The sequence below is a fragment of the Mesoplodon bidens genome, assembly GCF_964165515.1.
Source record: "Mesoplodon bidens genome assembly, chromosome: 4".
NCBI lineage: Eukaryota > Metazoa > Chordata > Mammalia > Artiodactyla > Ziphiidae > Mesoplodon > Mesoplodon bidens.
Window position 1 is genome coordinate 159,075,651 of NC_138160.1, and position 16,633 is coordinate 159,092,283.

General features: G+C 46.7%; 1 protein-coding gene across 1 annotated transcript; it reads right to left on the reverse strand.

Annotated features, from left to right (window-relative positions):
* Positions 1-5,137: 5,137 nt before the first annotated feature.
* On the reverse strand, positions 5,138-14,004 carry RPL26L1 (ribosomal protein L26 like 1). Its single transcript, XM_081232895.1, has 4 exons — positions 13,926-14,004; positions 13,420-13,596; positions 6,225-6,365; positions 5,138-5,451 (listed from the first exon to the last, which is right to left on the reverse strand). Exons 2-4 carry the CDS (start codon positions 13,585-13,587, stop codon positions 5,323-5,325), a joined length of 438 nt encoding a protein of 145 aa, XP_081089021.1. The 5' UTR covers positions 13,588-13,596; positions 13,926-14,004; the 3' UTR covers positions 5,138-5,322.
* Positions 14,005-16,633: the final 2,629 nt, after the last annotated feature.

Consider the following 16,633-nt stretch of genomic DNA (forward strand, 5'->3'; position numbering starts at 1 on the left):
TCAAATAGTAAGTCAACCAAAACAAAAAACAAAAAAACCTTAAATTATACACTACTTAACAAGATAGAGACATCTACGGCCTAAGAGGAGACCTTTAAAAACCTGTTGCAGGGCTCCCCTGGTGGCGCAGTGGTTGAGAGTCCGCCTGCTCAATGCAGGGGACACGGGTTCGTGCCCTGGTCCGGGAAGATCCCACATGCTGCAGAGCGGCTGGGCCCGTGAGCCATGGCCACTGAGCCTGCGCGTCTGGAGCCTGTGCTCTGCAAAGGGAGAGGCCACAGCAGTGAGAGGCCTGTGTACTGCAAAACAAAACAAAACAAAAACAAAAACAAAAACCTGTTGCAGAATTAGCTGCCCTCCTACTAGGGATAGGCTAGGATGTGGTTGATTTAATTATTTCTGGTGGACAAAGAATATTTTATTTATTACTGGTGCATGTTTATATTGTAATTATGGTGTTCAGGCAATACATCAACCTCATATAGTTATTTAAATTTGGATGACCTGCTGTTCTCATGAAGACTTCTTTACGGATCAAACTTTGAGTAAAAACCCAATCATATATGCACAGAATATTTCTAGAAGGATACAAAAGACTGGAAACAGTGACTGCTTCTGGGGAGAACTTAGTGACTGAGAGTCAGCATGACAAGGAAACTTAACTTTTTTTTTTTTTTTTTGGCCATGCTGAGTGGCTTGTGGGATCTTAGTCTTAGTTCCCCAACCATCCCTGACAAAGGATTGAACCCATGCCCCCTGCAATGGAAGTGCGGAGTCCTAACCACTGGACCACCAGGGAATTCTCAGGAAACTTACTTTTCACTGTATACCTTTTGTACCTTTTTTTTAAAACTTTATTTATTTATTTTTGGCTGCACTGGGGCTCCGTTGCTGAGTGTGGGCCTTCTCCAGTTGCAGAGAGTGGGGGCTACTCTTCGTTGCGGTGCACGAGCACCTCATTGCCATGGCTTCTCCTGCTGCAGAGCATGGGCTCTAGGCACGTGGGATCCAGTAGTGGTGGCTTGTGGGCTCTAGAGTGCAGGCTCAGCAGTTGTGGCACACGGGCCTAGTTGCTCCGTGGCATGTGGGATCCTCCCGGACCAGGGCTTGAACCCGTGTCCCCTGCATTGGCAGGCGGATTCTTAACCACTGTGCCACCAGGGAAGCCCGTTTTGTACCTTTTTAAGTTGTACTATATATATAAGTATTACTTCTCAAAAAAAACCAAAACTAATTTAAAAGAACAATGAACAGGGCTTCCCTGGTGGCACAGTGGTTGAGAGTCCGCCTGCCGACGCAGGGGACGCGGGTTCGTGCCCCGGTCCGGGAGGATCCCACATGCCACGGAGCGGCTGGGCCCGTGAGCCATGGCTGCTGGGCCTGCGCGTCCGGAGCCAGTGCTCCGCGGCGGGAGAGGCCGCAACAGTGGGAGGCCCGCATAACGCCAAAAAAAAAAGAACAATGAACAAAGACCCAAGCCATTACCAGATTGGAACTGCTCAAAGTCTGTAGCATCAGCAGAGTATGAATGACTCTTGGTTAGTACAGTTCTGCCGGGTTCCCAGAAGATTTGGTTACTTATTTGCCTACCCAACTCACATGGAAACCTCTGTAGCTGAACATCTCAACCCAAGTGCACTATGAAAGCAGACATTCAGAATCAGTTATGTGAAGTTTAAAAGTTTGGAGTCTTCCCAAAATAGCACAAGGGGACTCACTCAAGTAAATGGACATCTGCAAATTTGATGAAAAGGTCAGTAGGAAACTGCTTAATTCAAACTCATTCCAGGAAACAAGCTAAAAACCCCCAGGCCAAAACCTTGATAAGCAGGCCCACCCAGCTGGCATTCTTTAGTCTCCATTTCCTGCAGCAGCCCAAACGCGATACTGCTGCCTTTAAACCCTCCCCCTTTGTTCAAGAACCAGCATTTACCCAAACTCCCTGGAGAAAAACTTTCCCCTCTTCTCCTTCAGACAAACGCACTGCCAATCTCCTCGGAAAGACAATAGCTAACATTTGCTGAGTTCTCTATGCTTTACACGCAGTATCTCAAGTAGTAAGTCTGACAACTCTGTGAAGTAGGTACTCTTCTCTTCCTTTCTTTCTCTTCCTTTTTCTTTTTCTTTCCTCTTTCTCTTTCTTTCTCTTTCTCCTTCCTTCCTTCCTTCCTTCCTTCGTTCTTCTTAATAAATTTGTTTACTTATTTTTGGCTGCGTTGGGTCTTCGCTGCTGCACGCCGTCTTTCTCTAGTTGTGGCGAGCGGGGACTACTCTTCATTGCAGTGCACGGGCTTCTCATTGCGGTGGCTTCTCTTGCTGCAGAGCACGGGCTCTAGGCGCGCAGGCTTCAGTATTTGTGGCACACGGGCTCAGTAGTTGTGGCTCACAGGCTCTAGAGCGCAGGCTCAGTAGTTGTGGCGCATGGGCTTAGTTGCGCTGCAGCATGTGGGATCTTCCCAGACCAGGGCTCAAACCCGTGTCCCCTACGTTGGCAGGCAGATTCTTAACCACTGCGCCACCAGGGACGTCCCAGAGGTAGGTATGGGGCCCAGAGAGGTTTGGCCATTTGCCCAGGGTCACACAGCTAGGAGCTGAGCTGGGATTAGAGCTCTCAGTTGATGTCAAATTCCCACTCTTGATCATGCACTATTATTCACATGGCCGATGATAGAAAGCCTGGTGTGACTTGGGGGAGATTACAGCTCTCAAAGCTCTTATCTATCACTTGTATTGAACAAAGTTGCTGAAAAGAAACCAAATCTAAAAAAAAAAAAAAAGAAAAGAAAAAGAAACCAAATCTAACTCTTACGAAATATAAGTTTCATGGTGAGCGTAATGGCTGGGGCCTAGGGCCCAGACCAGGCATCAGAAGATGTCATCCTACTACAAATATAATCTAGTTTGAAATCTGACTTTTATGCAAATTTGGGGCCCTGAAACATGTGTTGTTCGAGAATGAAGACAAAACCTCAAATTAGAAAAATAAACCACAGCCCTTGCTGGTTGACCTACTTGTTATGCTCCCTAGACATACGGTTCAGTGTGCTAACATAGCCACCATGTTTTGGGCACCTGCTCTATTTTATGTGCTCTGTGTATGTATACATCCTAATCCACAATTTCCCAAATTTACCTAGTCATAAGCATCATACAAGGGCCACATGAAAAATACAGATGCACACGAGACCTGAAGAGTTCTCTCTTCAGACGTACTGTATCACAGAATCTCCAGGCAAGACTATTTTAGCAACCACCCACGTGACTCCTAAAATCAGGGGGATCTGGTGGGCTGCTACTTTAATTTTCAGCCTTGAAGATCAGCATTTCCAGCTTCTTACATAGACTGGAGAAACAGAGGGTCATAAAAACGGCTGTCTGAAGACCATAGCAGGACTTGAATCAAGATCCGTCTGGCTACAGAGCCAGTATCATTCCGCCTACTCTTAAATCAATGCCACAGTCAGAGCATGCATATTGAGTTCTGTGGTTTGTGATCTTAGCAATCTTTTGTGAAAAATCATTCCTTCTTTGAGTGCAAAGTGAATGTCAGAATTTGAAATAGAAGTTAATTGAACAATAATAGCGATATTAGAATTTATACACTCACAATTTCGAAGTGTGCTCAGAAATAGCCCATTTGATCATGGCATTTTATTTCTGCATTTAACGTGAGACAGGAAGGCAATGAAGGTATTACCATCTTTTTACTACTGAGAAAATGGAAGCTCAGAGATGAGCTGTTTGCTCAAAGGCCTTTGACTGTCCAGTGGTAGAGCTGGGATTGGAGCTTGACGACTGGTGACACCTTCCCACTAAGCACTAATGCTTTTACTGCTACAAACACGTAAATTCTTCTGTTCCATATAAATGTGTAGGCTCTTGTCAGACTCCAGTAAAAGGCTGACAAGAGCAGGAGGAGGGGCTTCCCTGGTGGCGCAGTGGTTGAGAGTCCACCTGCCAATGCAGGGGACATGGGTTCGTGCCCTGGTCCGGGAAGATCCCACATGCCGTGGAGCAGCTGGGCCCGTGAGCCATGGCCGCTGGGCCTGCGCATCCGGAGCCTGTGCTCCGCAGCGGGAGAGGCCGCAACAGTGAGAGGCCCGCGTACCGCAAAAAAAAAAAAAAAAAAGCCAGACCCTTAAAAAAAAAGAGCAGGAGGAACACCAGAGGCAGATGGCTGTGGGAGGTGAATGTCCTTTGATGCACCGAGGCCTGGGTTCAAATCCCAGCTCTATCTCTTATGTTCTCTGGGATTTGGACAATTAACCTAAACTCATTTTCTTCACCAGTCAAAATGGGAAATAACTGATTCAATCAACATTTATTAAGAAACACCAGAGTGTCAGATAAACCCTGTGTTACTAGAGAGCCATAAAAGGCTGTTTAATGCGTTCATCAATAGATTACTTATCCCAGGGGCAAGGGAGGATTTTATATGTGGCTCTGAAGCTAATCTTAAAGAATGACTAGAAGTTAGACCTGGAGTCTAAAACTCAGATGCCACTGGGGGTAGACAACAGGGTACCCTGGCTCCACACAACCGATGCTGTGCAGGATCAGGGCCTCATGCAGCTAGATGAAGCACAAGATCTGGATTTCTCTGTGATCTCATAAGTTTTAAATGTTGGAAATTAATTTTAAGTTATGAAAACAATAGAAGGAAAAACAAAATCTATTTGTAAACCAAGTCTTGCCTGTAGGCTGTCAGTTTTCTGAGTTAGCCCCAGGAAAGAGGAGGGCATTTCAGTCACATGGAAATAGCACTAGCAATGTCAAGACTTGGGCAGGGCAGCTGGGTCAGCGAGCTGCATGCTCTTGGGTTTGGCTGGGGTGTGGAGAGGAAGCTGGCCAGAGAGCAGACTGGCAGGCCTGAGTGTGAGTGCTGAGCAGCACTGCTTTCTGTGCGTGCCAGTTCACAGCCGGACCTACACTGAGTGGGACAACCTCTGCCTCAGGGACCAGAGCCCTGTCCTGTCCGCCCCATCAGCGTGAGGGTCCAGGCAGGAGCAGGGTTGTCTTAACCTCATTGCTGCTATTGTGCTGCCCTGTAGATTAAACATGTGAAAGACTGGCAATGGGGAATTGAAAGTAAGATGGATTTTATCTAAAAGGCAATAAATACGTTTTGGAACAAGAAAACGTGTCCAATTTTTATTCATCAAATTATTAATCGAAACAGCAAAAGTAGATATACAGAGCCACATATCAATAACGAAACAGGAAGGAAATGAAACGTTCCAGAGACACCTTGAAAAGTTTCAAAGGAATACACACCAGGCAAAAGAATCTACAGCTAAACCGTGGTTGCACAAAAGGTTATATTCATTCCTGCAGTTTCTCAATAAGTTCTTCCTTATATTTGCCTTTCTCTTTTCCAACTTGTCGAGATTTGGCTTTGCGTTCAAGAATTTTTTTCCGATCTTTGTCCAGTTTTAGCCTGGTGATAACCACCTGTTAGCATGAGAGAACAAACAGATATTGAAAAAAAAATTTTTTTTTTTTAAGGAGAAAGGACTTATAACCACAATTAATCTTATACAGCAGATCTTCCCTCGACAACAGTAGCTTGGGTTCCTTCTTCTGCTACCCAATGCCCAGCTCCTAACTCTTGAGGACCTAGAAGACCATTTAGATAATTTAGTGGTATGAAGTATCATTTAGCTTGTGAAACATTATACTACCAACATGGATGGTTTGTCTATCCATGTTGGCAGTAAAATTTGCCCTTGGCTGGCAAAATGCATTGTTTTAAAAATACCTGCATTCCCACCAGCTACTGGGCAATACAGAGATCATAAAGATGAGTGAGAACCAACCATTCTGCCCTTAAGGATCTGAAACTCTGGAGGAGAGACCCTACAATACAACATATAAAATGGGAGGTTAAAGGAGGAACAGCATATTCCACCAGGTGGGTGTGAGGGCCGAAGGAAGAGGTGTTCTCTCTTCTCCCTCTGGACATTCTCTAGTGGGAAAAGTGATGCCTGGAATGCCTGGAACACTCTTGCTACCAGCTTGCAGACGGGGCCTTCACCAAGGATGACACAACAGACAGGGAAAGGAACTGGATCCCTCATGATATCACTAAGCCAGTGAACCAACCAAGCCTTCCTCCCAAGGAAGTCCTTACCATGGCCGCCTGTGCAAAAAGTACCGACAGCCAACAACTCTAGTAGGAATGCTATGCTACACGCCCACTACCACTGTGCAGTCCCAGGCCATACCTTGCTTGGGTGAATGCCCACGTGGACAGTTGTGCCATTAGCCTTCTCACGCTGCACCCGCTCGATGTAGATGACATATTTCTTTCTGTACACCTGGACTACCTTGCCAATTTGCTGACCTTTGTAGTGTCCTCGAACCACCTGAGAGAAAATACAAAGAGAATTCTCCCCATTTCTAATGCTTGAACATCATAGTGAGGAAACTAATTATCAGGAACACACAGGCTAAAAATAGAACTTTTTGTATTCAGTCAAATTTTGAATTTTGATTCAACCAAAATCAGCTGGTTTTTTTTTTTTTTTTGGTATAAATCTGCTTTGTATTATTCTAAGTCAGGTATAAATTCTTTGCCTGTATTTTTTTCTTCTCTTACCTGAACAAAACATTCCTTGAACTAAGATGGTCATCACATGACTAGTCCTGAGAGTAAAAAAATACAATCGCTGTACATCTAAAACTAATACATGTTAGGGACTTTCCTAGTGGTCCAGTGGTTAAGAATCCACCTGCCAGTGCAGGGGACATGGGTTCGATCCCTGGTCCAAGAAGATCCCACATGCCGTGGAGCAACTAAGCCTGTGCACCATAACTACTAAGCCCACATGCCACAACTACTGAAGTCCCTGCGCTCTAGGGCCCGTGTGCCACAACTACGGAAGCCCATGTGTCTAGAGCCCATGCTCCACAACAAGAGAAGCCACCACAATGAGAAGCCCATGCACTTCAACGAAGAGTAGCCCCCGCTCGCCACAACTAGAGAAAGCCCACGCACAACTATGAAGATCCAGTGCAGCCAAAAATAAATATTAAAAATAAGTAAATAGGGCTTCCCTGGTGGCGCAGTGGTTGAGAGTCTGCCTGCCGATGCAGGGGACACGGGTTCGTGCCCCGGTCCGGGAAGATCCCACATGCCGCGGAGCGGCTGGGCCCGTGAGCCATGGCCGCTGAGCCTGCGCGTCCGGAGCCTGTGCTCCGCAACGGGAGAGGCCACAACAGTGAGAGGCCCACGTACCGCAAAAAAAAAAAAAAAAAAAAAAGTAAATAAATAAAACTAATACGTGTTATATGTCAATTATAGCTCAATTTTTTACAAAAAGTAAAAAAAATATATATATAATCACTCTCAAGATCTAAACAGAGAATGGTTAAAGAAATTATACTTAGTAACTGAATCACTTTGCTGTACACCAGAAACTAACACAACATTGTAAATCAACTATACTTCAATTAAAAAAAAATTATATTGAGATTCTCAGGCAACCATCTAAAACCCATGTTTTCAAAAAACAATTTATGACCAAGGAAAATGCTCAAGATTTGACCTTTAGAGAAAAAAGAATACAAGGCTATATATATAGTCTGAATCTTATGTGTATATGCTTCATATATGTATATGGCATGTAACATGAGATGAAGATATATCCAAATGTCAATAATGGTTGCCATTAGGAAGGAAGGATAATTACTGATGACTATTTTTTAATTTTACGTTCTTCTAAATTTCAAGATTTCTACAATTAATACAAACATTTTATAGTCAGAAAAAAAAATAAAACATTAAATTAAAATCTTGTGGGCTATTTTTGCAATTAAAAATCAGCTCATACTCCAATTCTGTTCAAAAACCAACTCGATTATGGTTTCCCTAAAGGCAGGAGCCTATTAAACAGTAGCCATACAAGCACAGAGGAAATACCACATGTAAAGAATTGGCGAATCTCAATACTCCTAAAATGTCTACCTACATTGTTCAGCTTACTCACCAAGGTGATTTTCAGGTTGAAAAGACAACAGCCATGCATGCCTCACTGAAAATCCACCACAGTCTACGTGACCAGAGACCCTCACATGGAAAAAGTAGGTGAAAAAGCCCCTATTAACTATCATCCTGATTGAAGAAAGATGTTAATAAAAGGAGTCAAAGCAACACCAGTGATAAAGAGAAGTGGACAAACGCTAGACCCAGCGAGGAGGGAGATGGGATAAGACTCAATCGACTGTGGAAAGGTGAGGGAGAGGAGGCGAGGATGACATCCAGAGTCTGGCTGGGCAACTGGATGGATGGATGTGCCTTTCCCGGAGGCATGGAACATGAAAATTCCATACACAGCGGGAAGGCCAACTGGGCTGGTGACAAAGACCTGCGCCTCATCCAAAGAGATGGCAACTCAAAGCCTGATTTTACTTAGGGAGCTGGTGGTACGAGAATGTAGAAATCTAAGAAAAGCCAACATTTTGGAAGAGCTTACAAAAGAGACTGAAGTGGCCAGGAAGAATGGCAAACCAGGAAGTGTGGTGTTAGAGTAGTCAAGACAAGAAGGTCAAATGCCCTAGCATGGTCAACTACTGGAAGGATAAAGTAACAGATGACAACAAGCTGGTCACTGGTGGTCATGGCTACAGTGCTTTCGGTGGAGCGGTGGGATGGAAGCCCTTACGATAAGGCAATGAGTTCACCGGAGGCGAGAAGACGAAGGTGAAAAAAGACTGACCCAAGGAGCCTGGATCTGAAGAGGATGAGAGAGGACACACGTTCAACATGGATGTGAAGTTAAGCGATAATTTTCTATTTTTAAAGAGGGGGAAACATGAATATGTTTAAATGCTGATGAGAAGGAACAAGTATGGAGGAAGAGGTAAAGGAAACTGTAGAGAAAGGGGATAATGGATAGAAGGATCTCAAGAGGGCAGAAGAGAGTGGTGGATGTCACATGCAGTGGCAGCAGGATAGCTTACACAGAAACAGGGATTTCTCTTTCACTGTAACAGGAGAGAATGAAGATGGGAGGGGTGCAACTGCAGGTAAGTCAGAGGGTGTGGAGCCGGGAGTTCTGCAAGATCCTGGACAATAGTTCTAATTTCCTCTGTAAAACAGGAGGCATAGTCAACTGCTCAGAGAAAGAGGTAGGTGAGATTTAGAAGATCCCAAGAGAGAAAAGGCAGTTTTAACAAACCTAATTGGGACGATTTTATTCTCCTGGTCAGAGAAGTGCTTACCCAGTATGGCCTTTGGAGTTAAGAGACCTGGATTCCTGGCTCAGACACTCATTTTCTATATTATTCTTTATTACTTTACCTGAGTTTCATTTTCTTCATATCTAAAAAGGAAGCCATTCATAACCCCACAGGCATTAAAAAAATGGCAGCTCCTTCTCCCCTGCCCTCCTTTTCTTTTTTTTTTTTTTTCTTTTTTTTTTGCGGTACGCGGGCCTCTCACTGTTGTGGCCTCTCCCGTTGCGGAGCACAGGCTCCGGATGCGCAGGCTCAGCGGCCATGGCTCACGGGCCCAGCCGCTCCGTGGCATATGGGATCCTCCCAGACCGGGGCACGAACCCATATCCCCTGCATCGGCAGGCGGACTCTCAACCACTGCGCCACCAGGGAGGCCCCCTCCTTTTCTTTTTTACACATTTTTAAAAATTTTTATTTATTTAATTTATTTATTTTTGGCTGTGTTGGGTCTTCATCGCTGCGCGCGGGCTTTCTCTAGTTGTAGTGAGCGGGAGCTACTCTTCGTTGCAGTGCGCGGGCTTCCCATTGCAGTGGCCTCTCGTTTCGGAGCACGGGCTCTAGGCGCATGGGCTTCAGTAGTTGTGACACGTGGGCTCAGTAGTTGTGACACGTGGGCTCAGTAGTTGTGGCTCACAGGCTCTAGAGCGCAGACTCAGTAGTTGTGGTACATGGGCTTAGTTGCTCCGTGGCATGTGGGACCTTCCCGGACCAGGGCTCGAACCCATGTCGCCTGTGTTGGCAGGTGGATTCTTAACCACTGTACCACCAGGGAAACCCCTGCCCTCCTTTTCTTTATCTCATCTTCCAATTCCATCCAGTCAACAGTTTTCATCCATTCAGTAAATATTGATTGTGCCCCTGTTGTGTGCCAGGCTCTGCACTGAGGTCAGGTAACAAAAAAGAAAAGTTCTCTGGCCTCACGGAGCTTAGTCTGATGGGGAGTAGGCAGTTGAGAGGTAAACATGCAAATATATAATCCTAACTGGAATAGGGCACATGGGAAGATACTGAGATGATAAAAAATGGTCTACGTCATATTAGGGTGATGCTACATGGTTTTACATCTGCCAAAACTCACCTGTGCATTTCACAGTATGTAAATTATGCCTCAGTGTTTTTAAAAAAATGATCTCAAATTGTGTTCATTGCTATGAAAAAAGAATAAAGGATGCTATACTAAAATACTGAGTAAAGTATCTGGGAAGGCTTTTCTGAGGAACTGACATTAATATAAGAGCTGCAACAGGAGGAGTTAGCCAGGTAAAGGGGAGGAGAGTACACCAGGCAGAGGGAGCACTCTGGACAGAGACGCAGAGGGAGAAACGATGTAAGTGCATTTAAGGGCCTGAAAAGACCAATGTGTTTGAAGTACAGAGCATGTGGGGGGTAATAAGATGAGATGAGGCCAGAGAATTAGACCTGGACTGGCTCACACAGGGCCTTGTCAGTGATTTAGATTTTACAGTAAGCACATCGAGCACCACTGATAGGTTTTAAGCAGGATCTGATTTGCAAACAATGCCACTCTGTGGAGAATGGACTACAGTAACGGTGGAAGCTACAGATGCTTTGAACTAAAATGGAAATATAAAGAAGTGGTCAGATTCAAGACGTATTGTGGAGGTAAAATCAACAAGGCTTAGTGATAGATCAGAAGAGAGGGGTTAGGGAAAGTTAATAATAATTTAAAGGTTTATGATATACCTAAGTGGGGAGATAGAAGTGTCACTTATTGAGGTGTGAAAGACGGGACGAGAATCAGATTTTAGAGGCAGTGGGAATATCAGGATCTCGTGCATAAGAAGCTTGAGATGTCTGTGACATATCCAAATACAGATGTTCAGCAGGCAGTTAGATCTACAGCTCTGTGGTCAGAAAAGTAGCTTGGACTGGGATGTAAAGGAGGAAGGTGTTAGCACAGAGAAGACATTTAAAACTTTAGGAATAAATATTACCACCTAGGTAGACCATGTAGGCCAGCCAGTGGAAGATCAGGTGCAGGCCCTGTGACAAACTCCAGCATTTAGGGACCAGGCAGAGGAGAAATAGCCAGCAAAGGAGTCTGAGAAGTTGCAAGTAAATTGTGAGCCTGAAGTGTCACAGAAGCTAAAAAGAGAAGCTATTTCAAGAAGTAAGGTGGTGCAACCTATGCCAAATGCTGCTGAAAAGTCAAGGATGGGGCTTCCCTGGTGGCGCAGTGGTTAAGAATCTGCCTGCCAATGCAAGGGACACGGGTTCAATCCCTGGTCCGGGAAGATCCCACATGCCACAGAGCAACTAAGCCCGTGCGCCACAACTGCTCAGCTTGCACTCTAGGGCCCATGAGCCACAACTCCTGAGCTCGCGTGCTACAACTACTGAAGCTCACGCACCGAGAGCCCGTGATCCGCAACAAGAGAAGCCACGGCAATGAGAAGCCCGTGCACCGCAATGAAGAGTAGACCCACTCGCCGCAACTAGAGAAAGCCCATGTGCAGCAACAAAGACTCAACGCAGCCAGAAAAAAACCAAAAACAAAAGTCAAGGACAGTGAGACCAAGATGTGACCACTGAATTTAGTCATAAAGAGGTTGGTGGGGACTTCCCTGGTGGCACAGTGGTTAAGAATCTGCCTGCCAATTCAGGGGACACAGGTTCAAGCCCTGGTCCGGGAAGATCCCACATGCTGTGGAACAACTAAGCCCATGCGCCACAACTACTGAGGCTGCACTCTACACCCTGCGAGCTGCAACTAGTAAGCCCACGTGCCACAACTACTGAAGCCCATGCGCCTAGAGCCCGTGCCCCGCAACAAGAGAAGCCTGCGCACCGCAAGAAAGAGAAAGCCCCGCGCAGCAACAAAGACCCAATGCAGCCATAAATAAATACATACGTACATAAATAAATAAATAAGAGGTTATTGGTGATCTCAGCCAAAAGCAGGTTCTATAAAGTAAAGAATCCAGATTTTCCAGGTCTCTTGCAAAACTGAAGAATCTGACAACAACTGAATGTAACTTAAGACTCTTCATTTCCCTATCGCAGCAATGGGCTGAGGGTATATGACTATCTCCCTTAAAAGAGCCCACTTCCTTTAATTTGCCTAACTAGACCCTAGAGGCATTTGCAATGCCCCCTATTCTAGAACATGCCTGATGGGAAGGATCCAGGAGAGAAGAGGTTGAACCATACTTCTGAATTATTTTTTTCTATGCTATTCCTGTCACAATCTCAGCCTAACTTATCCCCTGCTTCCAGTCTTTTCCTCCTCAAAGCTTCAGAGTCCCAGTGCCTTAGGTGATCCACCAAATCCCTTACTTCATTCTCTAAAACAATGGTTCTCATCTGGGGGAGGGTGGCAGGGGTGATTGTGCTCCCCAGAGACACTGGGCAATACCAGGAGATATCTCTGCTTGTCGTAACTGTGAGGAGGTGCTACTGGCATCTAGTGGGGAGAGACCAGGGATGCTGCTAAACATCCTACAGTGCACAGGAGAGCTCAGCACAACAAAGAATTATCCAGCCCAAGAAGTCAATAGTGCTGAGGTTTTAAGAGGGGCCTGTAGGTCTTGTGCACTGTTAGTGTTCTAGGGAACACTGCCTGGTAAGTGCTCAATAAATATTCCCTCAAGGAATGAACATAGCCCCTGCCTATTTTACTCACCCTCACTTCCCCTCTCTACTACACATCCTAATCCTAAGCTCCAGTCACAGAGAACAGAGGGCTTATACTTTCTCACATGGGCCGTACTCTCACAATTTCAGGCCTCTGACTTGCTGCTGCTTCTCTATTCTCCCTGCCAAGTCCAGCACCATCAAATGCCCAGCTTCCACTAAACTCAATGATAACCAAGACCTTACTCTTATTGCAAAACATTCCCCTGCAAAGTCTGGTTCAAATAGCCACCCTGGGTAATGCCTGGCAAACTAGCAGCCTCTGCAGACAAAATAAGAAAACAAGAGTTTTGCTTGGCTGGGACAGTATATTTCTCAAATTATTATTATTAAAGAATTGAGTAGGAATGCTCTAAATTAGGCTGGACAGGCGCTCTCTGGTGACTCTGGGCCCCATCTCCGGTCTAACACATCTGCAGGGTCACATTACCTGCCAGTCCTCCACGTCCAAGCACACTCGACGTTCTCAGGCAAAGGCGGCGCCCGAGCGCCACGCAGCTGGGTAACTAGAGCCCGGAGGACACGTAACTGGACCTCGTCGTCCTTGCGGATGGGCATGGAGCGAACGTTGTACTTCTGCCGCAGCTCCTTGGAGAGTGGAGACGACATGATCTTCCTGCGCACGTGGGAGGGGGCATTGAAGTGACGTTTGCGGTTTTTGCTGCGGTCCGAGGTCACGAAGGGGTTGAACTTCATGGTGACAGTCTGCAAAGAAAGGCAAGGGAGAGAGCGAAGGGACGCTCAGTGGGGTACCGGGGCATTCTCTCCATCCGGGACACTTCTCCCATCCCCGCGCAAGGGCTCTAGGGAGGTGGCCTCGGAAGAAGGCGACTGAAGGAAAATGAAGGATGTGAGGGGTCTGGGTGTTACACAGAGCAAGGCGTGGGTGGGGAGCACATGCTTGACTAAACGGATCTGGGCCGAAGGTGGCACTGGGACCTTGAGGCTGACTGAGGGAGGAGGGCTCGGACTGCACGGTTGGGGGTCACGCAGAGAGATCTCCAGGGAGACAGGCAGCCCCTGCACTCACCTACCTGGCGACCGCAAGTTTCAGACCCTGGGCGCGCAAGGCCGGAAGTGAGGCTTCCTTGCCGCGCAAGCGCAGAAAGAAAGCAATGCTCCATTCCTATCGGAACGAAACTGAATAGCGTCCCCTCAGGCATGGGGTGGGATCGCAGTGCCTCGTTTTCGGGGGCCACGGGAGCGCTAGGCGGCTCCGGGAGTCATGCCTGGAACCCGGTGACTTGGTGCCGCTGGGGAGAAGGGGCACTTTTGTAGGGCCTGCAATAAAGGCTTGTTGATGTTCTTTTAATAGGTACATTATCAGTAGTCTCTCTCCTACCCCAGACTATTTGCCCCTGTTACCCTCCGCAGAGGTCGTCTAGACGTATGGTAGGGGTGATTTAACATCATGATTTAACATTGCTGTAAATGCAATCGGCTAACTTGCTTCTTCAAAATCACCGAGGAGCCTGTTCAAAATGCAGATTTTTGTGTTCCACCACAGCCCTGCAAAATCAGACAGCGTTAGGTCGGGGTCAGGGGCTCTGAATTTAGAGCAAGCACTTCCCCTCACCAAAGATTTTGAGGCGCACCCATGTTTGAACGTCATTACAAACCAACCACTTGGCTTTGCAAAACTTCACCCCAGTCTTTTAGCTCTTTTTAGAAGAGCTGGAGTTGTAGTGAGACCTGAACCCAAGTGCCTCTTCACGTTGCTGGACCTTGGCTTCTTATCTGTGAAATGGGGATGATCGAGTTGTTACGAGGACTAAATGGGTTAATCCGTTTCATGTGTTTAGAACAGTGTCTGGCGCATAGCGCTAATTACAGCCAGCTATTATTTCTAAGGAGAGCGGAGGCCTTGCTCCAGGACAGCCCTCACCAGAGTAAAACTTTTGCCATTAACTCCGAATGACGCAAACTGTAAGCTTTCCGTGTTTGATGTAAACACGTGCAATGCGCCATGCTAACTGAAGCTGTGCTCTGACTCCCCTTTTAACTCCGTTGAGAGTCTTCTTTAAAAGCCGGCTAGGGCAGCCGGGATTCTGCGGACTAGCGCGCCTGCGGGTTTGTAGCCATTGCCCCGCCCCACTCATTCCGGCCCCGCCCACCCCGCCCTGCCCACCTTGTCCCCGCCTCGCCCCGCCTGGTGGTGCCCGAGCTCCGCCTCCCGCCTGGGGTAGGCAACCCAGTGTCGCGGGCACCACCCCTCTCGTCAGACTGAGAGTCCCTCCGCGCGGCCTCTGGGAATGAGAGGTCTCCAATCCCGGCTCCGCTGTGCGGGAGACTCTCAGTGATTGGTTGATTCATTCATTGAATGGATTGACTCATTCAATTCATATCTGTTGAGCGCCTACTTTGTGCCAGACGCCAGATAGAAAGATAGAAGAGATGGGACTTCTCTGGCGGTCCAGTGGTTAAGACACCGTGCTTCCACTGCAGGGGACACAAGTTCGATGATCCCTGGTGGGGGAACTAAGTTCCTGCATGCCCGCGGTGGAGCCAAAAAAAAAAAAAGAAAGAAAGAAAGAAAGAAGACTTGCCTGACTCAGGCAGGTCCCCTGTTCTCTCCCTGTTTATGGGTGTTCCCTAACATATGGTGATGAAATTATGAAATACCAGCATTTACTCATACTCATGATCAACAATGGCATCTGGCTTGATCTCTAGACTTGCTGGGTGCTGTTTAAGGTTTAATTCCAGATCCCCTGAGGTCAGTGTTGGAGCCCTCTGGCCTTCAGACTCAGGGAGGATGGCTACACCTGGGCTGTCTGCAGAAGCCAGGGCAGCAGCAGTAAGCGGGGTGAAATTTGTTGGGGCAATAGCAACTGAAAGACCACCCATTATAGGCTCCAAGAGTAAGGACGTGGGGGAAGAGTCATAAGAAAGGAAGATCTTAAATGTCCTCACAACACACACACACACACACACAAAAGAAATGGTAATTATGTGAGGTGCTGGAAGTGATAACTAATGCTGTGGTAATCATGATGCAGTATGTAAGTGTATCAAATCAACACGTTGCACACCTTAAACTTACAGAATATTATAGGTCAGTTATATCTCAATAAATCTGGGGGGAGAAAAGGAAGTCACTTCTCATGGGCAAGGCAGGGGCAGACGCCATTTGACCGAGTGCACATAGATGGTCATAGAGGGCTTCTCAGAGCAGCCCTCACAGTGTTCATCAGACCAAAGCCCCCTGATGAATTCATTCATTCATGCATTCATTCACTTGCTCACTGGCTCCTTCTCTGCTCATTCGTTACTTCCCTATCACATTCATTCAGCCATTTACCCACACATTCATCCATTTGCTCATTAATTTATTCACCATTTATTTGGTACCCACGTGGAGCCACAGGTACAGGGCTAGATCAAAGAGATCTGGGGAGGAGTGAGGTCCCGTCCCTGCTCCCAAGGAGCGCAGGGCCTCACTGGTGAGGGGCAGGCATGTGAGGGTAGATCATTACAACCCAAAATTATCAAGATGTGTTCACTCTCCACCAGGGCGGCAAGGCTTTTCTTTACCCCCACCCTCTGCCCCCTGTGGCTCAACAGAATTAAGACAGCTACAAGGACATGGCCAGATAAGATGGTGAGAGAACCTCAGCCCGGGTTTCTGTCATTCTAATAAAGATTTAGTAGAATTGGCTACTATCCTGCTTCATGCCTACCTTGGAAATATGCACAGGGACTGGTGTAGAAGCCCCAGGGCCTAGCACAGTGCCTGGCTCAG

Excerpts from the sequence above, each read along its gene's own strand:
- RPL26L1 (XM_081232895.1), bottom strand. The coding sequence starts at position 13,587 with ATGAAGTTCAACCCCTTCGTGACCTCGGACCGCAGCAAAAACCGCAAA. Across the intron at positions 6,366-13,419 it reads GCAAGGACGACGAGGTCCAG|GTGGTTCGAGGACACTACAA; the intron begins TTACGTGTCCTC and ends ATTTTCTCTCAG. Across the intron at positions 5,452-6,224 it reads TGGGCATTCACCCAAGCAAG|GTGGTTATCACCAGGCTAAA; the intron begins GTATGGCCTGGG and ends TCATGCTAACAG.